Below are 22977 nucleotides of genomic sequence, written 5' to 3'. Positions count from 1 at the left end.
TTAAGATTGTGTCCTCTTGATATAGAATCCCCCACCAGGGGAAATAGTTGACCTATATTTTCCCCAATCGAATCCATTTAACATTTTAAACTCCTCGATTCGGTCCTCCCTCAACCTTCTGAACTTAAGAGAATATAAGCCAAATTTATGCAACCTGTCGTCATAATTTAACCCTTTGCGTCCTGGTATAATTCGGGTGAATCTGCGTTGTACCCACTCCAAGGCCAATACATCCTTCCTGAGGTGCGGTGCCCAAAACTGAACACAGTCTCCAGATGGGGTCTGACCGAGGCTCAGAACAACTGAAGCATAACTTCCTCCCCTTTGTACTCCAGCCCCCTTGAGATAAAGGCCAACATTCCATTAGCCTTTTTGATTGCTTTTTGCACCTGCCCATTAGCTTTTAGTGATTTGTGTACATGCACACCCAAATCCCTTTGCTACTCCACAGTTCCTACTCGCTCGCCATTGAGAAAATATTCCGATTCGTTTATCTTGGATCCAAAGTGGACGACTTCACACTTCCAAATCCCTTTTAACACAGCCATTAACCCATCTGAACTAATTGCATTAAATTAGCTCGCAAGGGAATTTTTACCAGATCCTGTGCACGGCCGGAGGAAAAGAACTGCCAACATATCAAGTAAATTAATTTCAGAAAGGAGCTAATACACCTCCCTCACAGCGACGTGTGTTTTAACTGTCTGCTCGCACCCAAGATCGACCCACCGATCTCTTGAACTACTTCTTCTCCCACACGACCGCCTCTGACGGATGAAGCTGCCTTTCGAGGACTGCCTGTCCCTCTGGCTTCATGCCCTGTGTCGCAGAACAAAAGTTCAGAAGCTCCGGAAAGAAGCTTTTGTTTCCTGCTGTCTGGAAATGCAGTCCAATTTGCAATTGAGAACAACTTGAGACTGGTGGCCCCGGGAAACCCTCCCACTGGACTGCTTCCCACTTGGGCTGATTTTCCAAAACCAGTCTATCGTCACGTTCGAGTTTTTAACCACTCGAATGATGAAACCCAGGGTGTACTGTCCCCGTGAACTGTTTAACTATAGTTCAAACCCCCCCGCTGCGTAAAACCTCTTTACCCAGAGAGTGGTTAGAATGTGGAACTCGCTACCACAAGGAGTAGTTGAGGTGAATAACATAGATGCATTTAAGGGGAAGCTAGATAAACACATGAGGGACAAAGGAATAGAAGGATATGCTGATAGATTTAGAAGTAGGGTGGGAGGAGGCTTGTGTGGAGCACAAACGCCAGCATAGACCAGTTGGGCCGAATGGCCTGTTTTTGTGCTGCACATTCTATGTAATTCTAGGATATACCGCTGTGATCACCGACACTGACAGTTTGTGTGTGCACACTAATGACTGACTGCTGCACAGATCACTTGTATTCCTACCCCAAGATGTTGGCTAACAAAAGGCTCCATTTATTCTTGTCCCTTCAGTAACAGTATAGCGCTCTTGAGAATAACTACTTTATTGTTTCAATGTACATTGCTCAGGCTTAGGCTAACCCACCTCCCCACCAGCTGCCCGGTGCAATCATTCCTGGTGCAGGTGTCCAATTCTGCTTATCCACAGCAGGATTAAAAACATTTAACAGCGAAACAGTAACCTCGCCCACACAGCACTCCTGTTAATGGGCCGATACACTCCGACTGGTCAAGGTGTTTTGTGCTTATTGAATCAACGCAGCCTAGCCAACGCAAAAAACTGGTGGCCTCGCCCCCTCCCTATCTCTGTAACCTCCTCCAGCCCTACGACCCTCCGAGATCTCTGCGCTCCTCCAAATCTGGCCTCTTGTGCATCCCCCATTTCCTTCGCCCCACCATTGGTGGCCGTGCCGTCAACCATCTAGGCCCCAACCTCTGGAATTCCCTCCCTAAACCTCTCCGCCTTTCTCCTCCTTTAAGGTGCTCCTTAAAAACTACCTCTCTGAACAAGCTTTTGATCACCTGTCTTAATATCTCCTTATGTGGCTCGATGGCAATTTTTGTACGGTAATCGCTCCTGTGAAGGAGCCTTCGGACGTTTCACTACTTTAAAGGCGCTTTATGTTGATGATCTTGACCCAAACCCGGCCCTTTTAAAACTCTGCCCTCATCGAATTTTCTCTCAAGTTCTCCTGAAGGCACTGAATCCTGTTGGGATAGGGCTCCAGAGTTCCTCCTTCAGCCCCTCTTGTTCCTTGCCCAAGCACGCGTGATCTAGACATTGAGTGCTGGCAGGTTATTCGACTGTGGAATGCATCGCAGTCAAGCCTGATCCTGTTCATACAAGTGGCACTTTCCTTCCTAGCCCAATGGGCAATGAAACTAATTGTAGCACCGCGAATTCTGCCCCGGCTGAGATCACCAAACCCAGCACAGGCCATGGTACTTTGGGGGGCTGTATGGCTCAGAGAGACGCAGTTGGCTCCTTCAAGCATTGGGAGTTGGAGAATCAATCTTCTATTTTATAAAACTCTGAAGATCCTACTTTCAGGGCAGTTGAAACCCACAGATGGGTGTGACTGTATCAGTGGTTATTGTATAATTATCCTTTAATATGAACAGCTGCTAGCTATATTTGGTGTCAGCCATGGCTCAGTGGGTCGCACTCTAACTTCTGAGTCAGAAGGTCGTGGGTTCGAGTCCCACTCCAGAGACTTGAGCACAAAATCTAGGCTGACACTCCCAGTGCAGTACTGAGCGAGTGCTGTATTGTCAGAGGTGCCGTGCTTCAGATGAGATGTTAAACCGAGGCCCTATCTGCCCCCTCAGGTGGACGTAAAAGATTCTATGGCACTATTCGAAGAAGAGTTCTCCCGGCGTCCTGGTCAACACTTATTCTTCAATCAACACCACCAAAAATTCATTCATCTTATCGTTTTGTGTGATCTTGCGGTGTGCAGCTTGGCTGCGTTTGCCGACAAAACAACAGTAACTGCACTTCAAACTTAATCAGCTGTGAAGTGCTTTGGGACATCCTGAGGACGTGAAAGGCTCGATATAAATTCAAATGCTTGCTTTCATTCGTGTATATCTCTATGATACGCATGTTAAGATAATAGGAATCCTATTCACGCACAATTCAACTACGGTGCAACTTATTTTTTACCATAACACTCTTGCACTTTTTGGGGATATGTTAGTCCGCAAAACTATCGCAAAAGCACCGAGTTACAGAGTGCATACCAGGGAGTGAAGGCTGACCCGCGATTTGGACAGCATGCGGGAGGGGAACTTCAGCTGCTCCTCACCCTACCCCAAAAGCACTGAATCTCATTATCCCTTAGATGAAGTTAGTTCACTCAGCACAGACCAGGAATCAAACCAGGGGCCTTTCTGACCTGCATAGCTCAACGCTGCTATGGCTGGTGCCTTAATCTAACAGGCCAACTATCTACAATTTCAAAGAAAGCGGACTCTTTGACAAAAGAACGGAAGAACGAAAGAAAGAATTTTTATTTATATAGTCCCTTTCATGACTTCAGGACATCCCCAAAGCGCTTTACAGCCAATGAGGTACTTTGGAAGTGGAGACATTGTTGTAATGTAGGAAACGCGGCAGCCAATTTATGCACAGCAAGATCCCACAAACAGCAATGTGATAATGACCAGATAATCTGTTTTTAGTGATGTTGGTTGAGGGGTAAATATTAGTCAGGACACTGGGGATAACTCCCCTGCTCTTCTTCGAAATAATGCCATGGGATCTTTTACATCCACCTGAGAGGGCAGACGGGGCCTCGGTTTAACATCTCATCCGAAAGACGGCACCTCCGACAGTGCAGCGCTCCCTCAATACTGCACTGGGATTGTGTGCTCAAGTCTCTGGAGTGGGAGTTGGAATTCTTATCAAACTCTTACTCGTTGTTCTGATGTAAATGCCTCTGGAAAAAAGCACAGAGCTCCATGTTTTCAAATGAGTCAGCTATCTGCCTCACTCATTTTGTTCTTAACATAATGTTCTTAACGGAACAAGATTCTTGGCAACACATCTAGGGACACAAACCAACCAGTGACATATAGTGGGGCAGTTTTTTATGGCTGCATATAGAGATACCACAAGTCCCGGCCAGAATGGAGATGATTGGGTAATTCCACCGTCCATCAAGCCTGGAATCCACACTGCTGTAAGTGGCCGGGATTGATTTTACGCACATAATTTTTATTGTGTAATTAGCCTCCACTCACTGCATTTTGCTGGAGAAATAACCCTGCTTCTATCAGGAGACTTTCCTCTAGTTTCAGTCATGAGTTCTGCCTCCTGAAGTTTGTAGGCACTCTGTTTAAATAGACTCTGTAGACTGTTTGCTGTAGTGCGCTGTTTAAACAGACTCTGCTGTAAAATAGACTGTTTGCTGACAGTCCTGCCCCACCTCCGACTCATTGGCTGATGCGTTGGAGTCAACACTCACCAGTTTATTTTTGATGTGGAGATGCCGGTGATGGACTGGGGTTGACAATTGTAAACAATTTTACAACACCAAGTTATAGTCCAGCAATTTTATTTTAAATTCACAAGCTTTCGGAGATTTTCTCCTTCCTCAGGCAAGGAGAAAATCTCCGAAAGCTTGTGAATTTAAAATAAAATTGCTGGACTATAACTTGGTGTTGTAAAATTGTTTACAGTTTATTTTTGTTCTTGTGCTCGGTGTTATCGGATTGCCTGGACCTGCCAATTACAGGGAAATTGGGCAGGGAGAAGCGAAGCCCCTGATGAAGCCATCCCGATTTTCCTGTATTCACTCTTCCCACGCAATCGAATACCCTCAGGTGCAGGAACAGGAATATCTATCCTCTGACCTTTCACCTTAGAGGGGGCCATGATATCTCCTCCAACTAAATATAGCAGTCATTTCATTTCAACCCAAACTTCTGATCTGATAATGGCAAATGCATCTTTGAAATTTTATTGCCGAGCCTCTAGGCTGACACTCCAGCGCAGTACCGAGGGAGCTCTGCACTGTCGGAGGTGCCGTCTTTCCAATGAGACGTTAAACTGAGGCCTTGTTCGTCCTCTCAGGTGAACGTAAAAGATCCCATGGCCACTATTCATCGGCTGTGAAGCGCTTTGGGATGTCCTGAGGTCGTGAAAGGTGCCATATAAATGCAAGATCTTTCTTTCTTTCTTTTTCTTGTGGCCAATACAAAGCAACATTGGCAGAACCTTAGTTGAGGGCTGCCAGTACACAGACACAAGTGGCATTTGGCCTGGGATGGTCACTACAGAGAGAAAAATGGGAGGGAGTAAGAGTGCACCAGACTCTTTAAAATAAAGAACTGCTCATCTATGATTGTGGAAAAAAATTAATCCTCAGCTTTGCGACTGTAATCCCCACTCACGACAAGATGTGCTATCCAATCAACCAACAGCGGCATCTGTTCAAAAGCAACTGAGAAATATCTGCCACACTCGGTAATTTCTGGGATAGAATGAAACGTGTACTCTGTCAGATATTTTTCTTGGAGCACAGGAGAGAAAGGTGTTTGAAACTCAATCACTCTGTGAGGTTATTTCATGGGCAGGTGGCCTCTGATGAAAGTGTAGGCAGGTCTTCCAATTGCTTCTGAATACCGTGTTCCAATGGCAAACATGAAGTGTTGTTTCAGACGTGTTGATTATCATCACAGCTTTTCATGCATGTGAAATATCCAACTCATGCACAGGGAGATTAACAACCAGATCCGCAGAGTAAAATGCTTGGATATTCCAGATTCAACAGCAACAAACAACCACAACTTGCATTTATATAGCGGCTTTAACATAGTAAAACGTCCCAAGGCGCTTCACAGGAGCATCATTAAACAAAATTTGTCATGATGTGGAGATGCCAGTGATGGACTGGGGTGGACAAATGTACGGAGTCGTACAACACCAGGTTATAGTCCAACAGCTTTATTTGAAATCACAAGCTTTCGGAGCTTTGCTCCTTCGTCAGGTGAGTGAAGAAGGAGCAAAGCTCTGAAAGCTTGTGATTTCAAATAAAGCTGCTGGGCTATAACCTGGTGTTGTACGACTCCGTACATTTAAACAAAATTTGGCACCGAGCTATATAAGGAAATATTAGGGCAGGTGACCAAAAGCTTGGTCAAAGATGTAGGTTTTAAGGAGCGTCTTAAAGGAGGAGAGAGAAGTAGGGAGGCAGAAAGGATTAGGGAGGGAATTCCAGAGTTTAAGGCCTAGGCCGCCAATGGTGGGGCAACGAATAATGTGGATGCGCAAGAGGCCAGAATTGGAGGAGCGCAGAGATCTCATAGGGTTACCGATTCAAGAAAATAAACCATACAATGGTCTCAAGGCAAACTTTTGGTAATTGGCATTAATTAGTGTATGTTTGACAAAATTAGCTCCAGAACGACTGTTGTCATCTGTAAACAGCAGCTTCATTTGTGGTCAGCCAATACACACCATAACAGCCTTCAAACCAAGCTACGGAGAAATCTGCACAGGGAGAGTTTCTGTTTGCCCATATATGGAGTGCCCGCTCTCTGACCTAGGGACACACTTTGCTTACCTAAATCCAGAGAGTTTAGGCACTGATTGGCAGAGCCTAGGCTTTGGGAACCTCCAAGTGTGTGGAGGGGAGGTCCTGGAGTTTAACCAGCTCCAACTGGGAGGCTTCCCAACATGGAGCACAGGGAAACTTTAGGATAGGTTTACCCTGGAATCAAGTGGGAAGAATCCCAGCTCCCAGTGACAGGCCTACCCCTTCGGGTTCTAATGTGAGCCAGACTGACTGGTCTTTCGTCAACAGTGCCCCAGAGCACTGTCAGGCTCAGGTGTTGGATCACCAAGTCTGCCACGGATAAGTGATTTGGTTCTATATGTTCACCACCATGCCTGTCATCTTACAGCCCTCGACCCCAAGAGACTCTGCTTATCTTCCCCTCCCCTCCCCTCCATAGTCGTTAGTTGTCATTGGACAACTGACAATGTGTGAATGGCAGGCCAGATCAACACCTAAAAACCTAAATCAATGCCTAAACACAGATTATCTGGTCATTATCACATTGCTGTTTGTGGGATCTTGCTGTGCGTAATTTGGCCACCGTGTTTCCCCACATTACCACACTTCAAAAGTACTTCATTGGCAGTAAAGCGCTTTGGGACATCCTGAGATCGTGAAAGGCGCTATAGAAATGCAAGTCTGTCTTTCTTGAGGTCCCCAACACGTTTCACTTACTCAGACTAACACAGGCTTCATTTTAAGAATGCGTAACAATTTATCTGCAGCTGCCACTGTTTTACAACACATCCTGAGAAACTGCAAACTGTTGACCTCTCCCTGTTGAACAACCATGTCTAATACCCGTGCTGCAACAACCCTTTGTGATAATGTACTTTGCATGGATTTCAAACATACCATTATAGAATGTGCCTGGTGTACACATATATTGTACGACATACATTAAAAAAAGCCCTGCGTCTAGTGTCTGTCGTTCACAGTCCAGTACCTGGGTTCCTAGCAGTTACATAGAGTTACGTAGAGCCTACAGCACAGAAACAGGTCATTCGGCCCAACTGGTCTATGCTGGCGATTATGCTCCACATGAGCCTCCTCCCAACCCTCTTCTTCTAACCCTATCAGCATATCCTTCTATTCCTTTCTCCCTCATGTACTTATCCAGCTTCCCCTTAAATGCATCTATGCTATTCACTTCAACTACTCCATGTGGTAGCGAGTTCCACATTCTGACCACTCTTTGGTTAAAGAAGTTTCTCCTTAAATCCCTATTGCATTTATGGGTAACTAGTTTTGGTCTCCCCCACAAGGGGAAACATCTTCTCTACGTCTACCCTATCACCTCTCAGTCATTTTTTCCAGAGAAACGAGTCCCAGCCTGTTCAGCCTTTCCTGATAAGTATATCCTCTCATTTCCAGTGTCATCCTCGTAAATCTTTTTTTGCACTTTCCGCAGTGCATCACGAAACATCAGAACAATGCTTCCGACCACTGACTACATTTGAGCAATGCCACAGGAGATCAGCTAGCGCTAAATGAACACAGAGAGTGCAGGCAATACACAACAGATGATGATAAAAAGTTTTGATAAAGAGTCCCATGTGAAATGTTGAACTATCTGTGTTACAGCTACTGATAGACCCATTATGTGATTCGAGCAATTCATGTTTTTATTTCAGACTTTCAGCATTCAAAGTTTTGGGAACTGGAAAAGGGAAGGCAGGAGATCAGGATCTTCCGAAGGTCTTTCCCTTTTCAGTTCTGATGAAAACAGTTTTAATGGGCAGCCGTACCTTCAGCTGCCTCGCACCTAAGCTCTGGAATTCCCTCCCTAGATCTCTCTGCCTCGCTACCTCTCCTCCTTTAAGACGCCCCTTAAAACCTACCTCTTTGACCAAGTTTTTGGTCACCTGTTCTAATATCTCCTTATGTGCCTCGGTGTCAAATTGCGTCTGATAATCGCTCCTGTGAAGCGCCTCGGGACGGGTTTTACTACATTAAATGCAAGTTGTAGATGTTATTAGTCAACTGGGCAATGCTTTTCGTTTTGTTGCCCAAAAGCATGGGCTTAAGAATTCCCCTGACTCCTCTTCCAAAGAAATTGTACGCTCGTCCCAAAAGATCAGGCTTAGAGTGCCACTGGAAATGCCGAAAAGGAGGGAATTTTTGTAAGCGCATTTACATTGGGGTAAAAGTTCTCCTGCCTGCTCCCTGGCACACACTGGGATCGCAAAGTTGCACGTTCCCAGCCTGCACTTCAATTTAATGGAGTGGGATTGTGCAATTTTGCAATTCCAGTGCATGCCAAGGAGCGCATTTTAACTCCCAGCCATTACACAGAGCAACCAGTGCAGTTATTCCCAATGCTATTTTCCAACAGACTGCGAATCCGATGATAACAAACTTCAGTCCTTTGGGATTTCCCCTTTAATATGACCTGTCAATGCACTCAAACCAAATGATTGGTTGCTTGTTTCTATCAGGGGACAGTTTCCCCTTGCTGTTACATTGATGGCCGCAGTGAAGTAAAAGCCCAGAAATCATTAAATATTCCTGCTGGGGTTAAATGACGCGACATGCCCGAGGTACCTTCTTCAGATTCCACGTCTTCCATTAATGCAACGGTCACTCCCATCTCCTGGCACTTCTTACTGTGAGCCTTCGACTTCATGTGCTTCGTCAGGTTCCCTGAAGAACACAAACAGTGATGAGTTTAGCCGCGTCGTCGCAGTAAATCACGTCTGGTACCGTTCAGCTATCGCTGTCTGCAAATGGACAGTCTCTGCTCAATTAACGTCCCAATGAGGCTAATCTTGATTCCTCATGCAATCTCTTGCCAAACGTCATAAATCAACATAATGACACCGAGCCTAATGTGGCTCGGCACTGGCTGGGTGAAGGGCAAGCTGATCTATCACCCAGCGACAGCGGCACTGTGATCTAATGACTCAATCGTTAGAATTTTTTTGCTTCTGTTTATTTATTTTACAGCCCATCATTCATCGACTGGTGAGGCTTCCGGAAGATAACCTGTCTCTCTGAGAGGCAAACGGTCTTTAACAATGCATCTTCTGTGACAGCAAAACAGTTTGGTGTGCCTTACATACACTTAAATGATCACATTTTTCGCAATTTACAGCACAGGTTCCCCCCCACACAGGGGGAAGGGAAAGTCAATAAATGCACTGGGTGATGTGACAATGATCCATTCAGGAAGAAGGGTCCACCGTCAACTCTCATTCTGTACTTAGATTATCTCATTTTGGAGCAGTAAAGAAATAAACAAAGAAAGATTTGCATTTATATAGCGCCTTTCACAACATCAGGACGTTCCAAAGTGCTTTAAAGCCAATGAGGTACTTTTGAAATATAGTTACTGTTTTAATGTAGGAAATATGGCAGTCACATTATGCACTGCAAGGTCCCACAAACAAACATGAAATAATGACCAGATATTCTGTTTCTTAGTGATGTGGGTTGAGGGATAAATATTGGCCAGGGCACCGGGGAGGACTCTCCTGCTCTTCTTTGAATAGTGAGGTGGTATCATTTACGGCCACCCTGAGAGGGCAGACGGGTCCTTCGTTTAACGTCTCGTTCGAAAGACAGCACCTCCCCGAGTGCTGCACTGAAGTGCCAGCCTAGATTATCTGCTCAAGTCTCTGGAGTGGAACTTGAATCCACAGCCTTCTGACTCAGAGCTAAGGCTGTGAGGAAGGAAGACGACTGAAACATTTCAAATCAGCCCTGGACCAACAGAGATTACACAGAAACCAGCAATCTCTTTGGTTGACCAGTTAATAGTTATTGTCCATGTTTGCCAATTCACCAAAGCTAGAATTTAAACACAGCAACAATTCTGCCAGTAACTGTATACAGAACTGCCAGATTCTTGAGGAATTTTGATACACTTTTGCCTCGAACATCAAACAGAATCTTGTGCACCATAATATATGACAACATACAGGTTGAAATTTGTTAAAGGAAGGGGATATATAACACACACTCACTTAAATAGCCTGTGGCAGTGCTAATAATCGGTTGATGAATATAATTGCTCTTTATATACAAGGTGGCAACAGAGTTAGACAGAGATTTCAGAATCTCACTCACAGAGACACCTAGTGTTTAGAGCCTGAAACTAATTGTGACAGGTGACATAGCAAAACTGAATGAGAAATGTTGACATAGCCCTTTACAATGGTACACGTCAACAGGAAAGCATGAACAAAAATTGTGACAACAGGAAGTAAGATTTGTGGACAGGATGTGTGAGCCATGCAAGATTTCCAATAATATACTGAAATATAAATAATAACTTCTACTATTTTAAACAAGTGGAGAAAAAGCTGTATGTGACAGCATGAAGAGTTAGTGAAGCAGAGGGGTAAGCTTTGATGGGCCAAATGGTCTTTTCTCACATTTGATTGTTGCACAGCTTTTATTGTATTCTCCTCCCCTGCCCACCAGTTTTCTTTGGAACAGGAGTAGGCCATTCAGCCCGTCAAACTTGTTCTACCATTCAATCAGATCATGCCTGACCTGTATCTTAACTCCGCTTACCCATCTCGGTTCCGTATCTCTTAATACCCTGACCTATCGATCTCAGTCTTGAAATTTTCAACTGACCCCCCCAACCTCAACAGCTTTTTTGGGGGAAGAGAGTTCCAGATTTCCACTCCCCTTTCCCTCGCTTTCCTCCTCTCTTAGCTGAAGTAAGGTTCCTTGGGCACCTATGGATCCTTATTACCTTGCCCAAGTGGCCATTCAACCTGAGGGAGCCTGGTCAACGAGTGTTGGCAGGCTATTTAAACGGGGGCACGTCACAGGCAACGCCCGCAGGAATTCTCACATGTGCGCCACGCCAGATGGCGCCTTCACCCACAAAGCCATTGCTGTTACACCACGTGATATATTCTGCAGCGCTATTAGACCACGTGACCAGTACTCGAGCAACACCTTACCATGCCATTCACACCTAAGAAAGAAAGGAGAACTTGCAATTATATAGCGCCTTTCACGACCTCAGGACGTCCCAAAGCACTTTACAGCCATTGAAACACTTTCTAAGTGTCATCACTACAGTAATGTCAGGAAACCCGGCAGCCAATTTGTATGGGAGTGTCAGGCTGGATTATGTGCTCCAGTCTCCGGAGTGGGACTGGAACCCAAGATTTTCTGATTTAAAGGTGAGAGTGCTACCATTGAGCCACGACTGACACCTCAGTCACATTTGGCTTTATTTCAGAGAATGCCAGCAGGGGATAGCATGCACTTGCATAAAAACAAAGGCAACAATCTTTGTTTTTATAGAAATGGACTGCTGTGCTGGAGTAGATCGTGTATCTCTTGTGCGTACACTGCACATCAGAAAGTGAGACTGTCCTGTAAACTACGGGGAATGTGCTGGCTTAGATAATAACGAGGCTTTTGGGGTGCCTGAAAAGAGATTACTTGTAAATATCACTCTGAACTCCTCCGCCACCTATTCCCAAATTCAAACTCATTCTTTGCGTCTTCATCCTTTAATGCAGTTTGACTTCCTGTTCCGCTGCTTTACAAGAGGACTGAGGAGAAAGTTTCTCATAACGAGGGAGCTGTGACTGATTTAACTTCCATCCCAGGAGAGCTCAGTGAAAGGCTGGTGCTATTAACTGCTGCTGAAATTCCACTGCTATGTCCAATAAAGTAAGTTTTGAAGAGTACTGTTAAGGATCAGTGGGTTTAATCCTCAATGTTGTTGCTTAAATTTGGATAAAATAGCACACATTTTTTGCAACATGTCCTAGAATTTGCGAGCAGAGGGAATTAAACGGCCTTCCAATGGATTTTCTTAGTTGCCTGCCTGAAGTGGTACTGGCCCAAAATCATGTGTGTCTATCACTAATCAGGTAATGATCTATAATAATGTAGGGCAGTGGTCAATCTTCTGGTCAGCAATGTGAGCCTTACACCGCTGACCTCTCCTAGGCATCGGGCGATGTCTGCAGCCAGAATGATAAAGAGCGGAACTTTCAAATTCAGTGCGGGTGGAGAACTGGCGATATGGAATGAGCTGTCCCGTTACACACCCCGGCCCGGGTGTACCACAGGTGGCTCATTCCACCAGCCCGTCTTATGTTCCGCCAAAGTTGAAAGTTCCGGCAGAAGTCTAGAACCCAACGCACGGATGCTCCAATGTTGCTGACTGTGTTCGGAATCAGCCCTCTCCATTTACAAGCGGAACTGCCTACTTTTCATCAACTGCAGTCTTTCAATGGAGGGGCATCTCATTTCAGCCAGAACGGTGCCAGGGATGAGAGACTTCAGCTACGTGGAGAGACTGGAGAAGCTGGGATTCTTGTCCTTAAGAGCAGATTTAATAGAGGTGTTCAAAATCATGAAGGGTTTTGATAAGAGTAAATAAAGAGAAGCTTCTTTCAGTAGCAGAAGGGTCAGTAACCAGAGGACATAGATTTAAGGTAATTGGCAAAAGAACCAGAGGAGAGATGAGGAGAATTTTTTTTATGCAGCGAGTTATTACGAGCTGGAATGCACTGCCTGAAAGCAGGTTCGATAGTAACTTTCAAAAGGGAATTGGATAAATATGCAGGGCCTTGGGGAAAGCGCAGGGGAGTGGGATTAATTGGATAGTCTCTTTCAAAGAGCCAGCCAAGCCACAATGGGCCGAATGGCCTCCTTCTGCGTTGTATCATTCTATGATTCTACTACCATCTTTGCATCACGTCTGTTTGCTGAGGTAAGTATTGACAGACCGTTCAACGTAATATTACTTGTGTTTCATGTGTAGACCGCATTGTGCGCTTTCAGGGCAGACATGGCACAGGTTGGTACCAGCTGAGAAATAGTTATGATGAAAGGTCATCGACCTGAAACGTTCACTCTGTTTCTCTCTCTCCACAGATGCTGCCTGACCTGCTGAGTGTTTTCCAGCGTTTTCTGTTTTTATTTCAGAAATAAAGTCGGTTTCCCTAACAATACACGAAGCAAAGAGGGACAATCCTGACGCGCTGCTGTGACATCTCCATCCCTCGACAATACTCTCTGACACAGGTTGTCGTGAAGACCGAGACTGTCAAATTAGCACTCAATTTGAGGCTGCGCTCTGCTGTGATTGTGGCCTCAGGTCTTCAGAAACCTAATTTGCGACTGTCAGGACTAATTTAGCTCATGACCATGACCAGCATTGTGATAGAAAAGATCTTTGTGTCCTGTATTTGGGTTGAATACAGACAGGCCTGTCTCCGCGTTGAATAAGTGTGTCAGTTTGCCCTGCTTAAGGACAACGGGCAAAAAATGCAAATTAGTGTTTCGGTGAAAAATTATTTTCAGATACGAGCTCCCCCTCCCCCTGAAAACCAGAAAAGTAATTACAATCGAGGTAAAAAGATAAAGTGCGAATGCTGGAAATCTGACATACAAATTTCGATTTTTGAAATGTGTAAAACTATATCTAATCATTTTTTTTTTAACAACACAACAAACACTAACTATGTACCGGCAGCAATTTCTGAAGTTTTTTTTAACTCTACATATTTTTATTGGGTTCTGTTGTTTTATCCCGAGTTTTTTCCCTACTCCCCCCCTCGAAGGCTCGAACTCGTGATGGGATACACTCCCATGTACGCAGGCCGTCCTTCAGGACCTCACCCAAGGGGTCAATCTTCAAGTGTGTCGCTTGGCTATTTGACCGTGGCGGGGTAGGAAGAGAGGCATCACAGCTGAGCCCGATCCTGTCTGGAACTACTTACACACATGCGCGCGCGCACACACACACACACACACACATACACAACCAAGCACGTGCATGTTCATACATCCTCATGCACACGCACGTACATGTGCACACAATCACACATACACACACGTGTGCTCACACTCACTCACGCGCACACCTCCCACACCAGGTGTCACTACACAACAACCAGGCTTGGGAAATCTGTCTGATCTTTTCTCCTCCCTGCCCAGGGTCAATGAGGCCACACCCACGACTAATATATTTTAAGAAATACACCTTTTGTACAACAATTGCGAACCGTATTACAGCAGCTTCGGATAAAGTATTTCCCCTCTTTTATTGAGATCCCCATTTTTTTTTAATATGCACACATATAGTCTGGCAGCATTGGTAGCCAACGGGAGTTACTCAGAGACACAAGAGTAGATAAAAGGTGTTCCTGCCGCCTCAATACTCAATATCAGACAAGTGTGATTACCATTACTGAGTGTGCTCTTCGCTCAAATCTTTTGGAAGGAAGTTCTTGGATGTACTGTCCCAGGTGACTGGATGCAGATTCCTTCAAGATCTGCATTCTTGGCAAATCGATTAATAGTAAGCGATGCGAACACCAGCCCTGTCTTGATACTCTCAGCTGTATAAATAGCTGGGAAGCTCATTGTAATTGTCCTCCCGTCCACTCCACCACCCCTCTACTTCGCTTCAACTCCTCAAAACCATTTCAACTCTGGTAAATTCGACATTAAACCCAATTTCTCGAGAAACTGGATTTTCTCAATACTTACCGACAACATTTTTTTAAAAAACAAAGCAACAGTCCCCAGTTCATTGAATGATTCAGCACAGAAGGAGGCCATTCAGCCCATCGTACCTGTACCGGATCCTTCTGAGAAAAGAAAAACACTGGAGAAATCACTGCGAAAGAGATCCAGCAGGGGATCACTGGGTAGGAGTGATCAAGAACAGGAAAGGTCGATTTCTGCACCCTCCCCCGCCTCGAGTCCAGGGGTAACTGCAGAGTCCTTACCCAATTCTGACTGGGATCAGTTAACTCAGCACAGGCCAGGGATCGAACCTGGGACCTTACTGGTTTATCTGGCTCAATGTCCCACTGGGCCAGGTCTTTCTCAGCTGAGTCTCCCAGAGAGGGCATTATTTTCTAGTGGATAGAGTCCCTCGGGAACTCACACTGCAGGTGATATTCGGGCTCTCTCCTCCCAAGCATTCAACCTGCTAAAGGTAAATCTTCCAGTGCAGCAGCAGATGGGAAAAGACTACACTCAACACTCGAAAATGCGACTTCGGTCAGGATAAGGGTTCATATTATCATGAGGTGCAGCACAGGAGGAGGCCATTTGGCCCATCATGCCTGTGCCAGCTCTTTGAAAGAGCTATCCAATTAATCCCATTCCCCTGCTCTTTCTCCATAGCCCTGTAAATTGTTTCCCTTCAAGTATTTATCTAATTCCTTTTTGTTGACATAGATATTTTTAAAAATTCATTCTCAGGATATAGGCGTCGCTGGCAAGGCCGGTATTTATTGCCCGTCCCGAGTTGCCCCTTGAGAAGGTGGTGGTGGGCCTTCTTCTTGAACTGCTGCAGTCCGTGTAGTGAAGGTACTCCCACAGTGCTGTTAGGGAGTTCCAGCAATTTGACCCAGTGACGATGAAGGAACGGTGATATGTGTCGAAGTCGGGACGGTGTGTGACTTGGAGGGGAACCTGGAGGTCATGGTGTTCCCATGCACCTGCTGCCCTTGCCCTGATGAAACATTCCATAGAACAAGATAGTTCTTGTGCTCCTGGGACCATGGATGACTTACCTAAGGAATGCCAGGAAGAGAGTTTAAAGTATTTAGTTCCCATATAGGGAACATAGGAACAGGAGTAGGCTATTCAGCCCCTCGTGCCTGCTCCGCCATTTGATAAGATCATGGCTGATCTGTGATCTAACTCCATATACCTGCCTTTGGCCCATATCCCTTAATACCTTTGATTGCCAAAAACCTATCTATCTCAGATTTAAATTTAGCAATTGAGCTGGTATCAATTGCTGTTTGCGGAAGAGAGTTCCAAACTTCTACCACCCTTTGTGTGTAGAAATGTTTTCAAATCTCACTCCTTAAAGGTCTGGCTCTAATTTTTAGACTGTGCCCCCTACTCCTAGAATCTCCAACCAGCGGAAATAGTTTCTCTCTATCCACCCTATCAGATCACCCCTCAACCTTCGAAACTCCAGAGAACACAACCCCAATTTGTGTAATCTCTCCTCGTAACTTAACCCTTGAAGTCTGGGTATCATTCCAGTAAACCTACGCTGCACTCCCTCCAAGGCCATTATCCTTCCAAAGGTGCGGTGCCCAGAACTGCTCACAGTACTCCAGGTGCGGTCTAACCAGAGTTTTGTATAGCTGCAGCATAACCTCTGCCCCCTTGTACTCCAGTCCTCCAGATATAAAGACCAGCATTCCATTAGCCTTCTTGATTATTTTCTGCACCTGTTCATGACACTTCAATGATCTATGTACCTGAACCCCTAAGTCCCTTTGGACATCCACTGTTTTTAACTTTTTACCATTTAGAAAGTACCCTGTTCTATCCTTTTTTGATCCAAAGTAGATGACCTCACATTTGTCTACACTGAATTCCATTTGCCACAGTTTTGCCCATTCACCTAATCTATCTACATCACTATGTAATTTTATGTTTTCATCTACACTGCTTACAATGCCACCAATCTTTGTGTCATCGGCAAACTTAGATACGAGACTTTCTATGCCTTCATCTAAGTCGTTAATAAATATTGTGAATAATTGAGGCCCCAAGACAGATCCCTGCGGGACTCCACTAGTCACATCCTGCCAATGTGAATACTTACCCATTAACCCTATTCTCTGTCGCCTTTCACTCAGCCAACTTCCTAACCAAGTCCGTACTTTTCCCTCGATTCCATGGGCTTCTATCTTAGCTAACAGTCTCTTACGTGGGACCTTATCAAATGCCCTCTGGAAATCCATATAAATAACATCCATTGACATTCCCCTGTCCACTACTTTAGTCACTTCTTCAAAAAATTCAATCGGGTTTGTCAGGCACGACCTACCTTTCACAAATCCATGCTGGCTCTCTCTGACTAACTAAAAATTATAGACTCCAGCATTTTCCCCACAACAAATGTCAGGCTAACTGGTCTATAATTCCCTGGTTTCCCTCTCTCTCCTTTCTTAAAAAGTGGAGTGACATGTGCAATTTTCCAATCCAGAGGGACAGTTCCTGAATCTAGAGAACTTTGGAAGATTATAGTTAGGGCATCTGCAATGTGCTCACCTACTTCCTTTAAAACCCTGGGATGGAAACCATCTGGTCCTGGGGATCTGTCACTCTTTAAAGATGAAAGAGCCTGGACAATAACTGTCGGCATTCCAGTCGACCATGGGTTGCATCATCAGGGCCTTTAGTCACTGGGTGCATCACATCCAAGCCTGATTCTATCCCCACCCAATGTTCTTTCCAACACAGTTATCAAGAGCAGGAACTCTGCCTGATTCCCCCCTCCTCCCTAGTCCAGGAGTGTAGCGGTCCATTGCAGCTCTCTCAGCTGAGATCAGTGAACACAGCACATGTTGGGGATTGAATTTTGGGATCTTTCTGGTTTGTATGGCTCAGGATTGGGATGGGGAAAGTGCTGGACAGCTGTGAACATAAATTTCTGAGAAATAATCTGAAACTGGTTAGCAGGAAATTGGCAGAGTATATTATCATACTGACTAGGAGAGACGTAAAACGAGCTGCCGGCTCGCTACTGCCGACCCGTTTTACACTGTGGCACAAAGTCAAGATCTACCCCACCGAATGAGGAAGAAAACTTAATGCTGCAGGCCACGATAGACATGACGCTATACATCCCACACAATGACTCAATCTCACAGACAATGGTTCAGGGAACGTAGCACACAGCAGTATGAAGAATATTACATCGAATTGTACAGCACAGAAACAGGCCATTCGGCCCAACTGGTCTATGCCGGTGTTTATGCTCCACACGAGCCTCCTCCCACCCTACTTCATCTCAGCCTGTCAACATATCCTTCTATTCCTTTCTCCCTCGTGTGTTTATCCAGCTTCCCCTTAAATGCATCCATGCTATTCACCTCAACTACTCCTTGTGGTAGCGAGTTCCACATTCTCACCACTCTCTGGGTAAAGAAGTTTCTCCTGAATTCCCTATTGGATTCATTAGTGATTATCTTGTATTTATGGCCTCCTAGATTAGGTCTCCCCCAAGATTGGAAACATCTTTTCTACATCAATTTTAAAGACCTCTATCAGGTCACCCCTCAGTCTTTTTTCTAGAGAAAAGAGCCCCAAGCCTGTTCAGTCTTTCCTCATAGTTGGGAAGATATTCACAGGCCTTGTACGACGCAATTTTCCTCAACCTGATGCCTTTCGGCTTTGCAACTTTGTAAAACGTGTAGTGCACCTTTGTAGTTTTCTCCTGGTTGTGGTGCGTAAGTGACCTTGTGAACATAGCGGGACTTCCAGTTTGTTGCTTCCAATAAAACTGGTAACAGGGCTCTGAAAGAATGCACTTACGATTTCAGTGATCAAAGGGAATTTTCCTGCATCAAATGTGTATTCGCTACCCTTGGTTTACATTTTTTATGATGTGGAGATGCCGGTGATGGACTGGGGTTGACAATTGTAAACAATTTTACGACACCAAGTTATAGTCCAGCAATTTTATTTTAAATTCACAAGCTTTCGGAGACTTCCTCCTTCCTCAGGTAAATGTTCAGGAGCTCCTTGAAGCCTTAAATGCGTAGGCTTCAAGGAGCTCCTGAACATTTACCTGAGGAAGGAGGAAGTCTCCGAAAGCTTGTGAATTTAAAATAAAATTGCTGGACTATAACTTGGTGTTGTAAAATTGTTTACATTTTTTATAGTACTTTTAACTTAGCAAGATATCCCAAGGTGCTTCGCAGAAGTGAATAATGCACAGCGAGCAGGAGCGGACGACGATTTTGAGGGGAGGTGACCAAAGACATGGTCAAAGAAGTAGGAGGGAGAGAGAGAGAAAGGGAAGGCGGCCGAGAGATTTAGGGATGGTGTTCCAGAGCCTGGGCCAAGGGCGACGGAAGGGTCTGAACACTGAAGGTGGAGGAGAGGGAGGTGGAGGAGAGGGGGTGCAAACGAGAAAAAGGAGGACGCAACACGCCTTTAGGGATGCAAACGTAGGCCTCCCGCGAGAATTAGTCTCCTCCGCTTGGAGTGGGCACCTGCTGTAGAACAACCAGTGCCCCCTCTCTCCAACCATAAAAAATTTAATTTGCATTCAGATGGGAGGTGAGCAGACACACATGCACCCACTGCAGGAGCTGGCAACCCACGTGGGTTGCACTTTGCAAGCACTGGTCCCAAACCCCAACCTGCAGCATAAAGACACAGGTAAACAGGTTATATCAGGAAAGGCTGAACAGGCTGGGGCTCTTTTCTCTAGAAAGGAGAAGGCTGAGGGGTGACCTGATTGAGGTCTTCAAGATAATGAAAGGGTTTGGTAAGGTGGACGTAGAGAAAATGTTTCCACTTGTGGGGAAGACCAAAACTCGGGGTCATCAATATAAAATAGTCGCTAATAAATCCAATAGGGAATTCAGGAGAAACTTCTTTACCTAAAGAGCGGTGAGAATGTGGAACTTGCTACCACAAGGAATAGTTGAGGTGAAAAGCATAGATGCATTTAAGGGGAAGCTAGATAAACACATGAGGGAGAAAGGAATAGAAGGATATCCTGATAGGGTGAGATAAATTGGGATGGAGGAGGCTCGTGTGGAGCATAAACACCGGCATAGACCAGTTGGGTTGAATGGCCTGTTTCTGTGCTGTAGTTAAGATGTAACAGCTGATTAATGTGTGGAAAATAGTTGCCCGCGAATTAATCAAGCAACCTTTTATATTGTGTTTGGCGCTGTGCCAGTTCTGCTGGCTCCCGGCACATAGCTGGTGCCAACCGCGAGCAAGCCTGGCAGAATTGATGATACCGCTGGGCTGGGCAAGAAAGCCTAGTGGGGGCTCAGCGATTTCGGTGCTGGAGCAATCAAAGCACTTTTAAAGCCTGTCACTAGATCTCAGGGTCTGCGAATGACATTCAGAAACACGCTCAAGCTTGTGTGTCCGCTTGGTGGCACTCTCGCCCCTGGGTCAGAAGGTCGTGGGTTCAAACCCCACTCCCAAGACTTGAGCACAAAATCTAGGCTGACACTCCCGGTGCCAGTACCTGATGGAGCACTGCACCATCGAAGGTGCCGTCTTTCGGATGTGACGTTAAACCGAAGCCCCGTCTGCCCTCTCAGGTGGGCGTAAAAGATCCCATAGCCATGAGTACGAAGACGACCAGGGGAGTTCTCCCCAGTGTCCTGGCCAATATTTATCCCTCAACCTTCATCACTAAAGTAGACTATCTGGTCATTATCACATTGCTGTTTGTGGGAGCTTGCTGTGCACAAATTGGCTGCCGCATTTCCTGCATTACAACAGTGAGTACACCTCAAAAGTACTTCATTGGCAGTAAAGCGCTTTGGGACGTCCTGAGGTTGTGAAAGGCGCTATATAAATGCAAGTTTGTTCTTTCTTTCTCTCCTCTCATGGTTCATGCTGTCACCAGAACTGCAGCCGCTTAACTGTACGTTTGTTCCCCGACATACACAGCAAAATATATCAACCGGGGGGAGAGGAGGGGTGGGTGGCAGGGGGAAAGAGATGGATGGCAGTGACACAATCATCTGCGAATGTAGCGAGAGGCTCTCCTGCAGCAACCAAGATGGAAGCCTGCAGTTATGAGAGAGTTATGCAAAAGCTAAGAATTCGTGCTAATTTCTGGGAATATACAAATCATCAGAGGCTGGCAGTTCCTCCGTATGTACCACCCGCAAGACCGACAGAACTGCCAAAGAAAATGACTTCTCTAGAAAGGGCAGGTGGGCCTCTCAGTTAACAAAACAGTATGAAATACCTTATATTGGAACAGGAAGAGCCTTCAGGTTAAAGACCAAATTCCCTGAAACATCTGTTTGGATCTCGCTTCCAGCCTGCCAAGTATTCCAAAAAGGACTATCAACTGGAAACTCAATATTTACTTTTAAATATATAATGCTAGGTTTTCAATTTATTGCTTTATGGCACGACACAATTCCCCCCTGGCAGCCCAGCTACGCAAACCTCAGACAGCAGCGCTGCTCATGAGCTGGGATTATCAAACCCTGAACCAGGCAAGGTGGAGGGGGGCTGGGGGGTTTGTATGGCAGCTCTGGCTCAGTGAGCAGCCCTCTCGCTTCTGAGTCAGAAGGTCATGGGTTCAAGCCCCACTCCAGAGATTCGGGCCCCAATATTTACAGGGAGGTGGGGAGGGAACGTATTTTGGGAGGGGGGAAATGCCAGGAAGGCGGAGGCCCTGATCAATTTAACGGCGGGTCCTCATTAATCTTTTTTTTTTAAACTCTGTTTCCCGCCTGGCAGCCGGTTAGATTGACAGGTGAGTGGGCTGTCCGGCGGGAAAGCCAGCGGCAGAAGCAACTGGGAAACATCGCGAGTTGGTGGAGGCTGGACTGCCAATGGGGAGGGAGGGGGGGGACCGGGAGACACTGCGGGTTTAGTGGGAGGTGGTAGGTGGCCAGAAGCACTCCTGCTCCTCCTGGCCCACCTTCAGTGCTCTGAAAAGCAATTACCTGCAGGATCCGGCAGCTCCCGCCTCCCTTCAGCTGCTGGGTTTCCCGAGCACTGGGAAACCCGGCCAGACAGCGTTAAATTTAAATCGCTGCCATAAATATCAGGATGGGAGCCTCATTTACGTATTATAATTCCAGACCCGCCTCTCCAGAGCTGCTTACTCGAACGCCCCCAAACCAGCCGCGGTTAAAACGGAAGTCGGAGCGTTCGCAGTTGAACCCCACCCCACCGACCACCCCCCCCCTCTTCAAATTTCCCCCTTCATCACAAAATCCAGGCTGACACTCCCAGTGCAGTACTGAGGGAGTGCTGCACTGTTGGAGGTGCCGTCTTTCGGATGAGACGTTAAAGATCCCATGGCACTATTTCGAAGAAGAGCAGGGGAGTTATCCCCGGTGTCCCAGCCAAATCCCTCAAACAACACCTAAAATCAGATTATCTGGTCATTATCACACTGTTGTTTGCTGTGTGCAAATTGGCTGCCACGTTTCCTACATTACAACATTGACTACACTTCAAAAGTACTTCATTGGCTGTAAAAGCGCTTTGGTATAGAAATGCAAGCTTTTTCTTTAAGAGATAATAGTTAGCTCCCAGCTACTTTAGTGGATGGTCAATTGTGATCATGGGTTGAATGATTTTTTTTATTCGTTCATGGGATGTGGGCGTCGCTGGCGAGGCCGGCATTTATTGCCCATCCCTAAATGCCCTTGAGAAGGTGGTGGTGAGCCGCCTTCTTGAACCGCTGCAGTCTGTGTGGTGAAAGTTCTCCCACAGTGCTGTTAGGTAGGGAGTTCCAGGATTTTGACCCAACGATGATGAAGGAATGGCGATATATTTCCAAGTCGGGATGGTGTGTGACTTGGAGGGGAACGTGCAGGTGGTGTTGTTCCCATGTGCCTGCTGCCCTTGTCCTTCTAGGTGGTAGAGGTCGTGGGTTTGGGAGGTGCTATCGAAGAAGCCTTGGCGAGTTGCTGCAGTGCATCCCGTAGATGGTACACACTGCAGCCACGGTGCGCCGGTGGTGAAGGGAGTGAATGTTTAGGGTGGTGGCT

At 45.9% G+C, this 22977-nt stretch overlaps 1 protein-coding gene across 2 annotated transcripts in view; it reads right to left on the bottom strand.

Annotated features, from left to right (window-relative positions):
• Window positions 1-22977, bottom strand: part of LOC137342718 (transcription factor HIVEP3-like) — a 382091-nt gene that overhangs the window by 13766 nt on the left and 345348 nt on the right. For both annotated transcript variants that reach the window (XM_068006860.1, XM_068006859.1), the window contains exon 8: window positions 9053-9151. In XM_068006860.1, coding sequence (XP_067862961.1) covers window positions 9053-9151 — 99 coding nt within the window. The remainder of the gene's footprint in view (window positions 1-9052; window positions 9152-22977) is intronic.

This window comes from Heptranchias perlo, chromosome 26 (genome assembly GCF_035084215.1).
Source record: "Heptranchias perlo isolate sHepPer1 chromosome 26, sHepPer1.hap1, whole genome shotgun sequence".
NCBI lineage: Eukaryota > Metazoa > Chordata > Chondrichthyes > Hexanchiformes > Hexanchidae > Heptranchias > Heptranchias perlo.
This window is presented reverse-complemented; position numbering and strand designations above follow the sequence as displayed.